This window comes from Palaemon carinicauda, chromosome 21 (genome assembly GCF_036898095.1).
Source record: "Palaemon carinicauda isolate YSFRI2023 chromosome 21, ASM3689809v2, whole genome shotgun sequence".
NCBI lineage: Eukaryota > Metazoa > Arthropoda > Malacostraca > Decapoda > Palaemonidae > Palaemon > Palaemon carinicauda.
This window is the reverse complement of record NC_090745.1, coordinates 91,341,516-91,359,015: the sequence shown is the minus strand read 5'-3', so window position 1 is coordinate 91,359,015 and position 17,500 is coordinate 91,341,516. Positions and strand designations below refer to the sequence as shown.

Below are 17,500 nucleotides of genomic sequence, written 5' to 3'. Positions count from 1 at the left end.
TTTATTGTTTTTAGTATTTCATTTATAGTAATAGCAGTATTAACAATTAAAAAAAAAAAACATTAAAGCTTGATAACCTCCTAAAGTATCAACTGAACAGGGAGTTCCCGAAGCTGGAAAAGATAATTATATTTATGTAGAAAACTAGATAATTTTATAGTTTCCGAACGATCGTTAGAATTCGATACAGCCCTATCAGATAAATGAAGTAGTTTTTAGGAGGGTATTTATTTTAATCATGGGGTATAAATTAAGTGGAGCAAATTTTGTTCAGTTTTCTATACTCTTTATATAGAAAAAAAAATTAACCATTTTTTATTTTTTTTCTTATTTTTTTTTCTAAAGAAATTTATATTGTTATTTTTTGCGCTAGCACAATATTCCAGAACTTGTAAATAACTATAAAAACATTAATAATAACTTTTTTCTTTTATTCGAGATATACATATTAGTTTTTCGTGTTGGTACAATATTTCAAAACTTATAGTTAAATATAAAAACATTACTAATATCGTTTTTTTTTTCCCTATTTTTTTTTTTTTACCTTTCATTACGAAATATACATATTATTTTTTGCGCTAGTACAATATTCCAGAACTTGAAAAAAAATATATATGATTCCAACTACGCTCAGATGGAATAATTCATCCAGATTATGAAGCATGATTGATGACTTGAGCATATTCGATAAGGGAAGCTTTACGACCTTTGAGACTAACTCACCATGAGTTATATCTCTCGTCAGCAAATTGAGACATGGCCCAGTGTCGTGCTTGAGTTACATTAAACTCGCCTGCAAATGCAATGTTGCCATGATATTCTTGGGATTCATAAAGAAAATTAGCATTCAAAATGCGATTATTCTGTGCATTGTGTTTACACACGGTGGTTGAAGAATATCGTATTTTACTAGTTATCCGTTGAATTACATTTCTTCTTTGTCGGTTAATTCTATGAACTTATTTGAAAAAGTTAAATTTCATTACTTTCGGAGAAGTAAAACTTTGCTTCATAATTGCGCTAAGTGCGGACATCGGGGATAAGCCCAAGTGGTGTACGCGAGATTGCTACAAGTTGGACCCAAGACCGATTGAGTTATCGAGATCATTTACTTCCTTTTTCCTGATTGGTTCAAGACCGTAAAGTAGGTGGAGCTTGAAGTGATGACGCCACTCTGTACTTTAATTTATTGCTTGGCCTCATGAATTTATGCCACATATTTATCGGTATTTCGTTCAACCTTTATGCTTGATATCTGGAATGCCGAAGTTTGATTAATAATTGATCGAAACATTGTTTTGATCGGGCAGGGCAAAGTTAGTGTATGAACTGTGGACAGGGAAAAGTGATTGCAAATGGCATCGTCATTTGGGTCTTCATAGGGTCAAGACCATTGCATACGCAAGCCTCTTATCAGAAAATTGGAGAGGACTTATAGTAGGCTTATCATGACGTAGGATTGATCGATGAAGGGGCAAGTTGAAAGGGGGATGAAGAGGGGCTGTGTGAGCGCCCCTTTAGGCTTATTCTGGCTCCTATAGGCCTATCCCTACCTCTCTCAGTGGGTCACCCTTCCCCCCACTTGGAGACCTAGAAGAAAGTTGGCCTGGCGCCTTTCGACGCTCCACCCCTTTTCTGGTGGAAGAAAATAAGAGAAAACTTTTATATAAAAAAGAATCTTTGGCTGTGGCATTTAGACATGTCTTCTATGTGTGTTGATATACTAACCAAAAGGGTCCATCTTATAGATTTTTTTCCTTTTATTTCCCTTGGATATTTTTTTTCCTCTTGTCTGTGATGAACCTATCTATTAGCAGACGTTTGGAAAAAGAAAAAGAAGTATATATCTAACTCAAAACTGTCAACAGTGATGAGCTTAGGTCGAATTATCACGATCTTGTATTGATAGTATTTCGTACGTGTCCAAGGACGCTGGTTAAAGAGACACTGGCATTCGGAGTCTCGGTGGTTTGTTGTTTTAAGCCACGTTCGGGTAACAAAGCACCTCTGGAGGTCTATGAAAAATGGAATTAATGTCTATGATCCTTTATGGTGTTCTATTTTGTCAAGTTGTCCGTTCAGTAGTGCTGTAAGTTTTCGGTATTAACTGTTCACTTATTTATGTTATTCTTTACTACTTAGAACGTCCCATATTTGTTTGTTTCATGAGTTTCATTGATCTCAGTAAGTGACATTAGTCTGTTTTAGATATTATATTCCATCCAATACTTAATCTGCGAAATGTAAATATAGTAACAGGAATAACGTTCATCCCGATTCTTGAGATATTTCAGAAGAATTTAGTAACCCAACGAGTTCTTAAGAACTTTTTTATACTCTCTCTCTCTCTCTCTCTCTCTCTCTCTCTCTCTCTCTCTCTCTCTCTCTCTCTCTCTCTCTCTCTGCCATAACACCAACAACATTTTCCAGGAAACAAATATTTTATTCAAGGCATACTATCATCCATCCATTTTTCGTTTATGGTGAGACCTTATATTTGTTTGAACCACTTTCACGTTATTTTTTTTTTTCTCAGTTGCGCCACTTTCTCTTATTCTTATATGTTACCATTCTTTTAATATATTTAATTAAATATAAACAGTTTATATTCATTTATTTAAATGTACATTCTAAAATGTATGGAAATCCGTTGACTGCCCGATATGTATATTTTTTCGGATTTCTCTTATTTTTTTTGTTTAAAGAATATTGAAAATACTCACCAGTCTCCGACGGCCCAATCTTTTTTTATCTTGTCCTCCCTTGTACTTTGTTGGTAATTCCATAATCTTCATTTGTTTTATTTGTTCTTGGTAATTTCTTTTCCAATCTGTGGTTTCAAGTTCGAGTTATACTTGGCGTGTTGTTGCTGTTTCCTCAATTTTGATAATTGCGAAAAAAAATATAATTCCACGTGTCTGTTTTGAAGCCTAGTCGTTCGATGACCTCGGAACTTGACTTGTAGACTAATGGCTGGAAATTACACGGTCGAAGCCTTCTGGAATCTGGCTTCTGATGTTTCCAGGGACGACCTTTTCTGAAAAAAAAAGAGAAATAGATGAGAATTCCGGAAAATTGAGCCGAATAATTACTAGTTGATAAGAAGCAGATTTTTTTTTAAGCGTCCATTTGCTGAGCAGGTTGATCTCCAGATGACATGCGATCTTTGCTCTTATGGAAAATCATTATTTCTACGATTGACATCAATACAGACAGATATTTTTTCTCCCTTATCAGTCTCTGTGCGCATTTTGTATTGTGGCTGTCATTAGGTATACATTGTTTTTATGCTTATTATCATTACGCATCCTCTACGAATTACATCAAAATAGGAAAACTTCCTTTTTTAATGACAGCCGATAATATAGACTCGTTTCATCATTTGGCAGCTATAACACACATTATTATTATTATTATTATTATTATTATTATTATTATTATTATTATTATTATTATTATTTCACATCCTCTAAAGGACTGATATAAAGATAGATAGATTTTTATTTAGTATTTGAATAATCAATCTCTGCACCTAAATTTTAAATTGGGGGTTCAACCGTACATTATTATTATTATTATATTATTATTATTATTATTATTATTATTATTATTATTATTATTATTATTATTATTATTATTATTATTATTATTATTATCATTATTATTATTATTATTATTATTATTATTTTGTTGATATTATTAATGCTATTATTACAAAAATAATAATAGGCTAATGATAATGCTACTACTGTTGTAAATGAGAAATTCTCTCTCTCTCTCTCTCTCTCTCTCTCTCTCTCTCTCTCTCTCTCTCTCTCTCTCTCTCTCTCTCTCTCTCTCTAAACTATTTCTGCGTCATAATAGCGTAGACAAAGACTTCTTTATTAGTATGAAAATCTATAATGGCGATGAAAAAAATAAGAATAATTTATATATCAACCCATTCGTCTTCGCGTCAATGGAGATTACGGGCCATTTTGACCTACGAGAAATGCCAAATCGATGGAACTTATGAGTCACGACATGATATGAGTTAATTGGAAGAAAGGGAATTATCGGGTCTCAGTCAAATGTCACGCAATGCAATCCGTCACGAATGACCGAAGGATATTTTCAGTTGCAAACTGAAAAATAAGTGACCATCTAAGTTGTCTCTCAAAATGTTTCATTGATTTATTTAATCAATTGTTTGAAGGTTCTCGGTGGTACCCTTTTTTGTTGCACATGGCTATATCAAGTCACATTGCGTTTTATACGCAACGAGTTCAATCGTTTTGAATGTCTGTAATTAAAGCTATCATAACTCAAAATACTACGGGTGGAGACCGTAGGGTTTATTGCAATCATCTTGATCAACAAGACTATTTCTGAAGTGAGTACACGATAGCTGAGGATTTTTCAAAGAATTTAGCGTGTTGTAGATAACGAGAGAATATTACTTTGCATATTGATGTTGAATGTTTCCTCCTAATCAGTTATTGTATGGACAACTGTGAATTTTTTTTAGGCCTAAAATGAACGAAACAATAAATTGGGGTTTTGCTCTTGGAGCATCTATGGCCCTAAATAAGGATACGAATCCAGTAACGGTGGTGTTATTTTAGGCGTATGCAAATGAAAAGCGCGAAGTGGTCAATGTAGTTTTCTTATTCGATGTCTGTACTATGAATCAAAACCACCTTGACTGTTACTTATAGTTTTTGCAAGGCGTCGATTTACTCTCTATTAGCAGTAGACTTAATTGTAATTGCAACTGAAAATTTTGCCTACAGTTCAATCAATAAGATCTTTCTAATTTGTTTTCATCATGTTTTTTTTATAACCTAAGTAGATTAACAAAATTTATCCGTGTTTTTTATAATGGTGTGAAGCAAAATAGTCATATTCTTTATTTGGGTTGGGATGAGGTAATGGTTGCTGAGATAGTATCATTAAATCCCTTAAGTTCTACTCTTAATAATTGTTAATATAAAATGCTGTCCTAAGACAAAAAGGAATTTGATTTTATTCATAGCTTATAGTAACGAATTCTCTCTCTCTCTCTCTCTCTCTCTCTCTCTCTCTCTCTCTCTCTCTCTCTCTCCCCTCCTAATAAATGGCAAAGGTAAGAGCTTGTTTTCATCTAGTTTTCCTGTGTGAGGTAAGTGCTTTTTTGATTGTTCAAGTAACCCAAGTCATATTTTATAAGTTAATTTGAATAATGATTCAATATTATACCATTACCCTGTTTTGTGATTTTACTCGTGTCATTAATTTTACAGGTTAAATTACATTTTTAAAATATACAATTTTGCTAATCCTGAATAGGCTCATTTTCACAAGTGCTTAAATCACAATAAATCTAAAAATTAAATCAATGTTTTTCTAGGCCCTTTAGTTAAAAATAATGCTGCTCTTTAAGAACCGTAAATCTCATTCTTTATTATGGCTCCCTTTCTATGGATCTACGTCGCAATCCCCTTTCCCTTCCCTCCCCCGGACAGATCAGAAAAAAAATAGAAAGTGAGAGAGAAAGAGAGAATCCTTAATGACTTTTATTTTTCTTTTCTCTTTGCAGGGGCTAACGGGCTGAGGCGCAGGGGCCGACAGACTTACACTCGATATCAAACCTTGGAACTAGAGAAAGAGTTCCATACAAACCACTATCTCACCCGACGGAGACGGATCGAAATGGCACACGCTTTGTGTCTCACAGAGAGACAAATCAAGATCTGGTTCCAAAACAGAAGAATGAAGCTCAAGAAGGAGATTCAGGCCATTAAAGAGTTAAATGAACAGGAAAAGCAGGCGCAGAGTGCAAAGATCGCACAACAGCAACAACAAAATCCCAACAGTGCCCAGTCCATGACCTCCAGTCAGGGGGCGGGAGGGGGGCCGGTTGCGGACCAGAACCCCCCCAACCACACGCAAAACTAACGACACAACTTCATCTATAAATTAGGATTAAGGTGAGTACCTCTACATTTCCGATCCCTCTTCATGTGTATTAAAAAGACATCTTTTATCATTATCTTTTTACTAACTGCTGACTTTGGATGAGGTTTCATTCTAAGGAACCAGACACTTCATTCACTGGATTTATTTGATTTTTGATGTAAGCGGTTTGGTGGAAAGTGGCATCATGATTCAATGTGTTCTTTAATATGATGAATATAGGAGTGTTTCAATATTATTATTATTATTATTATTATTATTATTATTATTATCATTATTATCGTTATCATTAATATTATCATTATTATTATTATTATTATTATTATTATTATTATTATTTATTAAATGTATAAAGTAAGTATGTGCGTAATGTTGTTTACTGATTTATGATTTACTTTTATAAATCTACATTTTACATTTTTTTTATCGTCAAGTTGTCTATTATTGCCTCTCATAAAGGGATCTATGACGTACCCTTCTTTTTCGATACAATTGATTATATGAAAGTTTTAGCATCAACAAAAGGCTTATTTACGGTTTTGAACTTCTTATTAGATTTTTCTTCATTCTAAAGTAGCGCAAAAACAATTTTCTTTCGAGGTGAAAGTGCAGTTTTTTTTTTAGTTTGATTCATTATTATACTATGAACAGCTCTTGAGAAATATATTCTAAAATCATTATTTTATTTCATAATGTATGAAATAATAATTCAATTGTAATGATAATGATTGTAACAATTGTAAATGATATAACAATAATAATGTGATCATGATGATGGTAGACAAAATGTGAGTAAAACCTTAAAGTCACACACACGCACGCGCACACACATACACACACGCACACACACACACACACACACACATATATATATATATATATATATATATGTATATATAGTCTGTCGAAATAATACTTAACAAAGTTATAGTTCAAGGAGGACAGATATTTTCATATTTATTATTATTATTATTATTATTAAAGGGATTCTTTAAAATGAGGAAATCTCATTCTTCACATATTATTATTATTATTATTATTATTATTATTATTATTATTATTATTATTATTATTATTGGTGTTGTTGTCATTAATATCCTCCCAGAGAGGAAACCAGTATTTTTTAGAATTGCACACACACACACACACACACACACACATATATATATATATATATATATATATATATACACATACATACACACACACATACATACATATACACACACACGTCATTACGTGTTAGGTAGCTTACGTCTTTATATTTTAAAATATCACATGTCGAAACTGGTGAGTAATTTTAGGTGTGGCAAAACCAGAAGTTGGGCTGAGGAATTGCCTATTGATTATTGACCAGCCGTTGACTGAATAAACCACATATGTTTGTACTGTGAACGAATACTGCCTTCACTGAAATGTGGGTTTGATTTTCTTGAGTTTCGTTGTTTTACTTATTTGTGTGTGTGTGTATATATATATATATATATATATATATATATATATATATATATATATATATATATATATAATATGTTTATATATTATCATCACCCGTACCTAGTTTTGTGAGTGTTTTAGCGTGTGTTTTTTTGTGGGGGTTCTATAGATATTGTATTGATATGAAGCTATTGTGTATTATTTATTACCATCTTCTTGATATTGGTATCATATCTAGAAAATTTTTCACTCATTTACACGAAATTTATGTCAAGTCGGTAATCACTAATGTTGATTCCGTCACAAGTAAGTTTGTGTGTTTTAAAACTTGTATTATTTGCTGTTTATACTTAATCTTAAATATTTTAGTCCGTTTAGTACTCTCATTTAATATTCTGCCATGAAGATGAAATGAGAAAAAAAAAAATAGCAAGATAATTGCAACTTTTATACTTGGTACTTAAATTTGAATGAGCCCTCAATGCAGAAAACTAATACACCATTAATTATTTCATTCGTTTAAACAAAATAGTCATGAGCACCAGGTTAAATCCCCTTCAAACACCCATTTGTTCCCATGTTCCCACGCTCTTATGTAATATGTATAGTTGAATTCCCTTCTTTTCGATATATATCCCCATCTCTTTGTAGGTCATGTTCTCCTCTCCTCTTTTGTGACACTTTCACCATATAACATGTTATAACATTTACACGTAGCCATACCATGATTCGTCTTTTAAATTAAGCTCCTCTACAATATATATCACGTGTCTTTTCGTATTTTCACATTTTTCATCTTGACATTTTTTCTCATGCTACTTGTAGGTAGTTTCAAACATCCTTCCATGCCTAGCATTCATTAGCATTAACTTCTACGGGTTGTTTATCTCTCTCTCTCTCTCTCTCTCTCTCTCTCTCTCTCTCTCTCTCTCTCTCTCTCTCTCTCATATATATATATATATATATATATATATATATATATATATATATATATATATATATATATATATATATATACATATATATATATATATATATATATATATATATATATGTATAAAGTGTGTAGATGTATTTATACATATTTACATACATCTGAGCTTGTATTGTATTCTTGAAAATAAACGAGCTGGAGAAGCCATGACCCAAATTCCTTTTCATTCGTGAGTTCGTCTAAATATTCAATAATGGATAAAAAACCAACATTCAGTGACCTCGTAATGAGACTGATGTCTAGAAGCTTTACAAAATATCAACTATTAATATGTCTGGAAAATTCTTAGTACCAATACATTCTTATTTAGGAATGCAGAACATATTATTATCATTATTATTATTATTATTATTATTATCATTATTATTACCATTGCTATACTGATGAAAATGTCCTCGTCACTTCCTGAAGATTTAATTACTAAAGCATGGCTGGTTATTTTTCAGTTATGCAATTGATTCATAGGAATGAGCGTGCATGTCCAATAGTATAATAAGGGCAACCATTAGCCCCATGTCACTTTAGATGAAACTTTAGAAGTTGGGCTCACGTTTTATGTTGCTTGTTTTTGTTTTTCCTTTAGTAAACTGTGCTTAGAGGAACGAGGGAGATTTTACCAAGTTTGGTATTGTGAGTGACTGAGTCATCAAACGTAGTTGGCCATTGTTGCTACTTCACGGAAGGCCTTGGTAGTGGAGAGGTAGGCTGGCATTAATCGTGGGGCGCCGCCCCCTTTGGAAATGGGAGGGGCTAAACCCCCCTCTCAGTTCTCCCTCTCCCCCCTCTCCTGGGAGGGCTGAGACTCGGATAGAGGGGTGGGGGTAACGAAGGAGTGAAAGCCAGGGGAATAGGCCACAGGTGAAGTTAAGGTATCCTACCGACACGATTGGTTTGAGCATCTCTCCATAGTTTGAATGACAGGAGATTGTGGAAAATGCTGCTCCAATTAAAGGTCTTTCAGGTTGTTGAATATGTTCATGTAAGGTTGAAGGTAACTAATTGCGGCCAAGGTTTCCTGTGATAAATCTTTACATTTCTCATATTAGAATGAAGGAGAAGCCAAAGTCGACGGCGTCACTACGCAGGAATACAAATCGTTCAAAATCAATTTTGCCGCCTCTACTGTTCCCCTACCACCACATCTTGGAAACCCTCCATCCCATTGCCCCCCCTATCCCTCTCCTGTTCCCTCTAGGCTGAGACACCAGACCTTGCTCACTCGATTTCAAAGTTACCCCTTCAAGAGACATATCGCCCTCTTTTTGTTGCTGAATTTCGGTATTCTTTAATATTTCCTAGATCGTCCTCTCCTTTCTATATTTGTTTCATTCAATGCAGAGGAAACTAAGGACTTTGGAGGTTCTCAGAGGTGTTTGTATGTTGTGAGAATGTGCAAGTGTGGGGAGGTAAAGCGTGGAGCGAGACGTCTCAAGCATGGCCCGAATTTCAATAAGATAATCAATACGGGAGGCTCCGCCCCCCAGTGTCCCCCATTCCAGCCTCTTCTCTCTTTAGTCTCTCACTCTCTCTCGGACTCTCCCCAGCCCCATCGCCTCTCACACGCTTGTCCCCCCAATTTTCTCTCCCTCACCCCCCTCTTTTTTGACCCCCTCCCTTATACTCTCCCTCTCACTCCTTCCCGAAATCCAAGCTTTCCCATTCTCTCTGGCAAAAGCGAAAGGTAAAAAACGGGAAACTCCCGATTGCCGCTTAAATGGAGATGTAACTTGAACGTTTTCCTTTTATATCATAAACGTGAAATGATAAAACATTATTTTATGTAAGAAATTGTGTCCCACTGTTTTGTGAAATGTCCTTTTTGCACACTTTATTTTGTTCTTCAGTTTCAAGTATATGCTGATTACTTCGTATTTCCATCCCCTTTTACTTCAGATTTCTTTCTTAACTGGCAAGTAAGATTAAGATTTATCTGACGTTGAAACTCCTGGAGTAAAAGTCTCAGGAATAAAAAAAAAAATTGATTATGGTTCAATAGCTCTCCTCCTTTGATTAATTGTTTCCAGATTTCCAGTTCACTTTAGTTCATAAGCGTTGATTATAAGAGTTCATTCGGTGATGTTTATCATTTAAAGCTTCTTTTGCTTCGTTGATGATATGCTTTATCATTTTAAAACCTGTATAATTAAGGGTGTTTTAAAATTGGAAATAGATAATTGGACTGGATCATAAAAAAAAAAGTTCCCACAGACCGGAACCAAAATAAATCACGAAAGCAATTACGCATTCTTCAGGTCTGAAACACGTTTTTCCTCAAAGATATCTGTAATTGTTATCAATCATATTTAGTTAAAGGTGATCGTTGCAATTAGTCTGCTTAAAGGGATGATTTTCATTGCCATACAGTTGAGGGTGGAAATGATGACACGTTCCTTCAGGTTAAAGGGGATAGACTAGCTTAATCTTTTTATGGTGGAACTGATAAGCAGTTGTTGACTTTTTAAGTTTGTGATATTATGTTTTATATCTGCTTTTATTTTCTAACTTTGTACATCTTATTGCTGCTGGAAGAATGATTGAGCTAACATTATTGCGTAATTATTCACTTAAAAGCCATTCTCACTTAATTTGTTTTTTCTTAACATAGTGAAGAAACATAGAACTAAGCCTTGCTAGAAATGCATTAATTTTAAGTAATGTTATTTGACTGAAGATACTTATTTATGATGATAGGCTACAGTATGATTGATATTTTTATATGACTTTTATTTCTACCGATGTGCTGAAACTTTCGGAACGTAGTTTGTATATCTACAGTAATGTAAATAGTGCCTGTTTGATACCTTGGAAATTAAAGGTCACCAGTAGTATGATCTGGAGTACCTCATTTATGCTCTCTAGTTTTTCTTATTACCAAGAGATTCGTGATATTTCTATCAATGTTTGCACAGATGTCTAAGCATTAGTTATCCATTGATTCTACGGTTTTTGTTACTTTGTTGAAAAGAGCAAAAGAAGCTTCATCTCGTAATAACTATAGCAAAGTTCTAAAAGCTACAGTAATAAAGTTTTATTTCTTCTGAGTGACAGGGAAAACGTGTAGTAGACAGAAACAGGCACTCTCTGTTTACGAATATCCTGTAATTGACGTCTTTAGTCTATTATTTCGGTAGCAAGATAACCGTCATGCCATTTGCATATCTCTTTCGGATCTTCTTTGATAGTCCATAGGGTCTCATTTGTTGTGGGCATCGAGTTCCATCAAGCCTCGTAATGAGAGGGTATAATCCCAGTCCTATCCCTCGTGTGGCACTGGCCGAGTCCTCTGAGTGAGTGAGCTCTTTCAGCGGCACCCAGACCCCATGGCCCGTCCAGACCTGACATTTATAGCGCCGTCAGTCAATTAACCTGTCAACTATAAGCGACCCGAGACCGTCAACAGGCGATTAAGAAGTTTGAAGTCGCTGCTTTTAAGAGCTGTTTGGGTTACCCAAAAGGGCCACTTGGTGTTCATGTTTGTTCTGACTCGTGTCTTAAATCTCGCCTTTTCCTTTAGGTTTATCTCTCTCTCTCTCTCTCTCTCTCTCTCTCTCTCTCTCTCTCTCTCTCTCTCTTTCTCTCTCTCTCTCTCTCTGTTTGCATATTGCATACTTACAAAAAGTTTTTATAATTCACAAGCAAAGAGACATGTCATATTTCGTACTAGTTCTTTTGAATCTTGTTTGAAAACAAAGTATCCAGTTTTTTAGAGTTCCAGGTCGATTATAAATTGATAGAAATTCCCTTATGGTCTTTTATATTCCGTATTTTGAGTATGAAAAATTTTATTTTATCCATTGGTCTTACTTTATAGGAAGTTATCCCCTGAGTTATAATTTGCTCCTAAGCATTCCTGTTTATAACGTCTTTGAATTGAACTTGAAGTTTTTTATCAGCTCTAATGATGCATCATTTCGGATAATCACCCATAATGCTAATTGTCATTAGAGTCGGTTTACCTTGTAATTGAATCGAGAATAAGATCAACATTGATAAGGGTTGATTGATGATGACAGTCATTTAATTGACTTCATATTAATTATCACAGAAGATATTACTAATGGTTTGAATTCCAGTGGAGTGAATAGATCGCCACATCTGGTTTCTTGAATTATTGTTCCCTCATGATATCCAGCTGACGTTCATTTTTTCTCTTCTATTAGAGGGAAATAAATTAAGGTATAAAAGAGACAACGAGGATGATGATAATAAGGATAATGATAGATAATGCTTTGAAAAATATTGTTATCTACAGACGCCGGGACATACAGAGAGAGAGAGAGAGAGAGAGAGAGAGAGAGAGAGAGAGAGAGAGATGAATAAGTAATGTTAGGAACCAAAAGTATGTATAACAACTTAAGCAGCTGTTAACATTCACTCAGGGATATCAAGTTCTCGGCTTCTTATCTGACTTCATCTCTCTCAGACTTCTCTGAGTTAATCTCATAATATGAAAATTTTCTTAAATATTATCCTTTTCATATATCGCACGTTTGAATAATGACACCAATTCTTAATAAATATGCGTTGGGGACTGAATGTTTAAATATACTCTCTCTCTCTCTCTCTCTCTCTCTCTCTCTCTCTCTCTCTCTCTCTCTCTCTCTCTCTCTCTCTCTCTCTCTCTCTCTCTCTCTCTCTCATTAATGATTACCCTAATTAAATTTTGACTCAAGTTTGTGTGACCTTTTCACGAGTTGATCCTCCGCCATGAAGATTGATACTTGTATCATGCAAAAATCTCGTCCCTGTCAGAGCAGTTGGTTCACCATTTTTCAAAAGACACACTTGTTTATTTGCTGCTAATTTCTAATTCCATTTATGTGCTCAGACTCAAGTATGGAATATTAAACGTAATGTCATGGCCATCGTTTTCAGTGTTTATTGTGTTGCATATTCACGCATAAGAGAAAATATAAAATGGAAAAATTTCCACATTAATAAATGGATTTAAGAACGAGGTCCTAGAAAAAATAGTTGATTGTCTGCAACCTCAGCTTTATCAAAATCCTTCCTCAAACACACACACACTCTCTCTCTCTCTCTCTCTCTCTCTCTCTCTCTCTCTCTCTCTCTCTCTCTCTCTCTCTCTCTCTCTCTCTCTCTCTCTCTCTCTCTCTCCCCCCCCCCGGTTACTCAATCTGATGAAAACCTAGCTATCACAGTCGTCTGAAAAATTATAACATCATTTTTCTAAGCTTCACCAGTGCCGTTTTTGTCATTTTTTTTTTTGTTAGCCTTTAGTCTATTTATAGCTATTTTTTCTGTAGTTTTGAATTAATTGTGATGTCATTTTATTCCCTTTATGTGACTTCCATTAATTTATTGTATAATGATACATTTGCATGTATTACTTGTGATCACTTATACCTCTTCACACGCGTATATACACTTGCATAGATTATTGCTTTTGCATAATCTTCTTTGTGGTCAGTGGCTTCATTTTATTATATATTGAAAACAAAAATGTACACGATATTTTTCCTTGAATGTTGAATTAACGTTATACACTAACATTTGAACCGACGGAATAAACAATAACGAAACGTATATCGTAGTGTCATTTAAAAGAAATACAATGGTTTCAGGCAACCAGAAGAGTAGTATTTTTTATATTCTTACTGGTAGGCTTAAAATACTTTTTTGTTGACCAGGCGGACATGAGTCTTTTTATAGTTTATTTATGACATATTTGTTTTTGATGTTGTTAATAGTTTATATATGACATGTCTGTTTTGACGTTGTTACTTATTTTAGAATGATTATTGTTAATTTATTCTCTTCATTTATTTATTTCCTTATTTCCTTTCCTCACTGGGCTATTTTCCCTGTTGGAGCCCCTGGGCTTATAGCATCTTGCTTTTCCAACTAGGGTTGTAGCTTGGATAGTAATAATAATAATAATAATCTTAACTTTTTTTTTTCCGTTTAATCCCTATTACGAATAAGGAAAATTGAACGAAGTGAAAAATTTTATGCTTCGTAATATCGTTATACCAGTGTCACCAGTATTTGTTTTTCTTTTTAATAAGATAATTATGTATTCAATCAATGTTCACTTCCATTAATAAAAAGTTATATTAGTGCTTGGTATTATCGGGTGCATGTGCATGCTTTCTCTTACAAATGTTTTGCTTTGACAGCATTTCTTTAGTTTCACTGGTGTACGACGTCTATGTTGGTTCATTTTGAGTGCAAAGTATATATATATATATATATATATATATATATATATATATATATATATATATATATATATATGTATATATATATGTATACATATATATGTATGTATACATATATATATATATATATACATATATATATATATATATATTTATTTATTTTGTTAAACTTGAGTATAATGTCTTGTGCTAAACTGTCGGGATATATGTATATATATATATATATATATATATATATATATATATATATATATATATATATATATATATATATTATATATATATATATATATATATATATATATATATATATATATATATATATATATATATATATATGTGTGTGTGTGTGTGTGTGTGTGTGTGTGTGTGTGTGTAAAACTCGAGTATAATGCTTGTCGTGTGCTAAACTGTCGGGATACTTTTTCTTGATGTATTGATTGATCGGTCAAATTGCAACCTAAAGTAAGAGTTAATATTTTGGGTTGGTTAGCAATGTGGATCAGATGACGTGGGAATAGAGGGAAATTCTGTTAAAAAGGAGGGTGCAGGTAGAGGTCAAAGGTTACGTTATTCAGAACACGATTTTAGCCGAAATTATCATCATAAACGTTACATGTAGAATGCGACGTTTTTATGCGAAATGCCATAGTAAAAGAATGCCCATAATAGATAAAATGTAAATCAGTGGATTCGAGTGTAAATTGTGTTAATTCATAGAGCCTAGAAAGATGAATACTTACGCACACCCACACGCACAAACACACACACACACACACACACACACATATATATATATATATATATATATATATATATATATATATATATATATATATATATATATATATATATATATATATATATATATATATATATATATATATATATGCGGCACATTCAAACTTATCAGTATGACTATAATGTGCTTGCTATTGTTCAAAGCTAAAGGTTGATGTCAACCTATGATTTGAAGCAGTATTCTAATGTAACATCTCTTTATCAATTAGATAAAACATTAAATGTTTTTATAAATTAGATAAAAGCGTTGAATGTTTTTATCAATTAGACGAAATCATTAAATCTTTATCAATTACATGAAAACATTAAATGCTATGTCGAGTTAATGTCCCCACGGGAACATGTAACGTGCATTCGTTTCTACCAGGCGCCTGCCAAGAACTGAGTCAACCAACTTGACTCTACAACGTTCTTCCAACTATCTCCCTGCCCCTTCCCCTCCCCCAACCCCATAACTACCGTCTCATCTTCTCCAACGTTGCTACCGTACAAACCTTCATTCACTTTTCCAGGTGTTACTTTAGTATTTAGAGAAATTGTTTTCAAGATTTAAGGTAATATTGTTATATACATCGCAGTATTTTAGACATTTATGTCTCTATTTAGATTATATGTTAATAAAAGATAATTTTACAAGAAGATCCCGGAAACAAAACAAAAAATAACGAAATGTTGTGGAATTAACGTGGAAACAGCTGTACATGGCGGAGGAATACATGAGTGGGCGGGTTTACGCATGCGCAGTTGTCAGCCGGGAACATGGCGGCCATAACTTCACTTTATGGTTTGTTTTGATGGGGCGATGTAGTAAAATCCACGCTCTCTCCACCATGTGCTCGAAAGGAATATCAGGGAGTTCCCTCCGCTCTCTCGCTTTAAGGTCAATGTCATCGGCTAGGCTCGGGACACTGGAATTTTATGGCCACTAATGCTGATGAGGGCGAGTGTTTTAGCACTTGATATAGCGCTCAAGAGGCGATGCGAATTGGCTGATTGCTATCTTTATTGCTTGTTAAGTTACTCCTAAACACACTTTAGTCGAGATTCGCACACACTTTGCGCCACTTTATGGACTAGGGGGATTTTTTTTCTGGCGTGTGAGTAGTTTTGATGTTAGAAGGGAGTTTATCTTGGTTGTTTTGGCTTAGCTATGAATGGGAATGGTCTTTGTGGTTTTCTGTGGGGCCTTTAAATGAGGTTGGGTGTTTTACTACACCTATTTTAATTGCTCACTAGTGTTTATAAGCAAGGAAATTTGTTTATCATTTGTCATGTATGAAATTGGCTTCATTCTGTTTGAGATTCTTTTGAATTTAGCCTTAAAGATGTTGTCCATTTTCTGTCTTTGCAATGGCGTTATTTCCGTGATGTGAGGCGTTGTTTGAAAGAGGATTCCAAAATTTACTACAGTTTTAGAAAAGAGATTACTAAATATTATTGCAAGTGTGGCAGCTCTGAAGGGAACATGAAAATATCGTGCACGTTTCAAGTATAATAAAAAATGTTTTATATTTATTTAAATTGGCACAGTAGTACCGTCCCATTCTTAGCGTACCCGATTAGATATTCAAGCTCTATTTTGGTAGCTAAAAACGTGCGAAACATGATCTTTTTGAACTTGGTAACGAAGAACAGATTCTCGACTGCCTATGTTCGTAGCCTCCGATGAAGAAATGCATCGCGTACCTCCTGCAAAAGATGAAACAATGCGGTAATGCAAGACCCCAGCGGATGGAAAGAGCTATGGTGCGGTCGGTCGTTCGTCTCCTTCGCCGCCGCTGATGTAATGGCCGCTGTGTTGCTGTCGCATTTATCCGTAGCGTCACGCCAGCCTGCGGCCAAGAAACCATTTCCTTTAACCGCAAAATCCGTTGTCATAGACCTACGTGATTCCACTTTTAACCTTTAAAACATAGTTTAAGGTTCCTTCTTGATCCTCCTTAAAATTCCGGTAGTGTAAGTGATAAGAAAAATTATATTATCTCGTCATAAGATACGTCCGTGGTTTTTCCGTGTTTGAGGTTTCGGTAATATTTGTTGTTGGGTGATTATGGTTAAATTCGGTATTCACTGTTGTCCGTTTGGTTGTCGAGGGCCTAAGTTTCAGTTTAGATTAATATATCCGTACAATTAACTATAAAATGCCTAAGTA

General features: G+C 34.1%; 1 protein-coding gene across 16 annotated transcripts in view; it reads left to right on the top strand.

Moving 5' to 3' along the window:
* LOC137615324 (homeotic protein ultrabithorax-like) overlaps positions 1-17,500 on the top strand; it is a 1,252,187-nt gene that overhangs the window by 886,718 nt on the left and 347,969 nt on the right. For 12 of the 16 annotated variants that reach the window (XR_011039220.1, XR_011039219.1, XM_068345106.1 and 9 more), the window contains one exon: positions 5,558-5,948. Coding sequence is in view for 10 of the 16 variants with exons in the window: in XM_068345106.1 (XP_068201207.1) it covers positions 5,558-5,916 (359 nt within the window). In the remaining 6 variants the exon portion in view is untranslated. Of the gene's footprint in view, positions 1-5,557; positions 5,949-17,500 lie in introns of those variants that run through there. The other 4 variants (XM_068345107.1, XM_068345091.1, XM_068345115.1 and 1 more) reach the window with 3 other exon arrangements.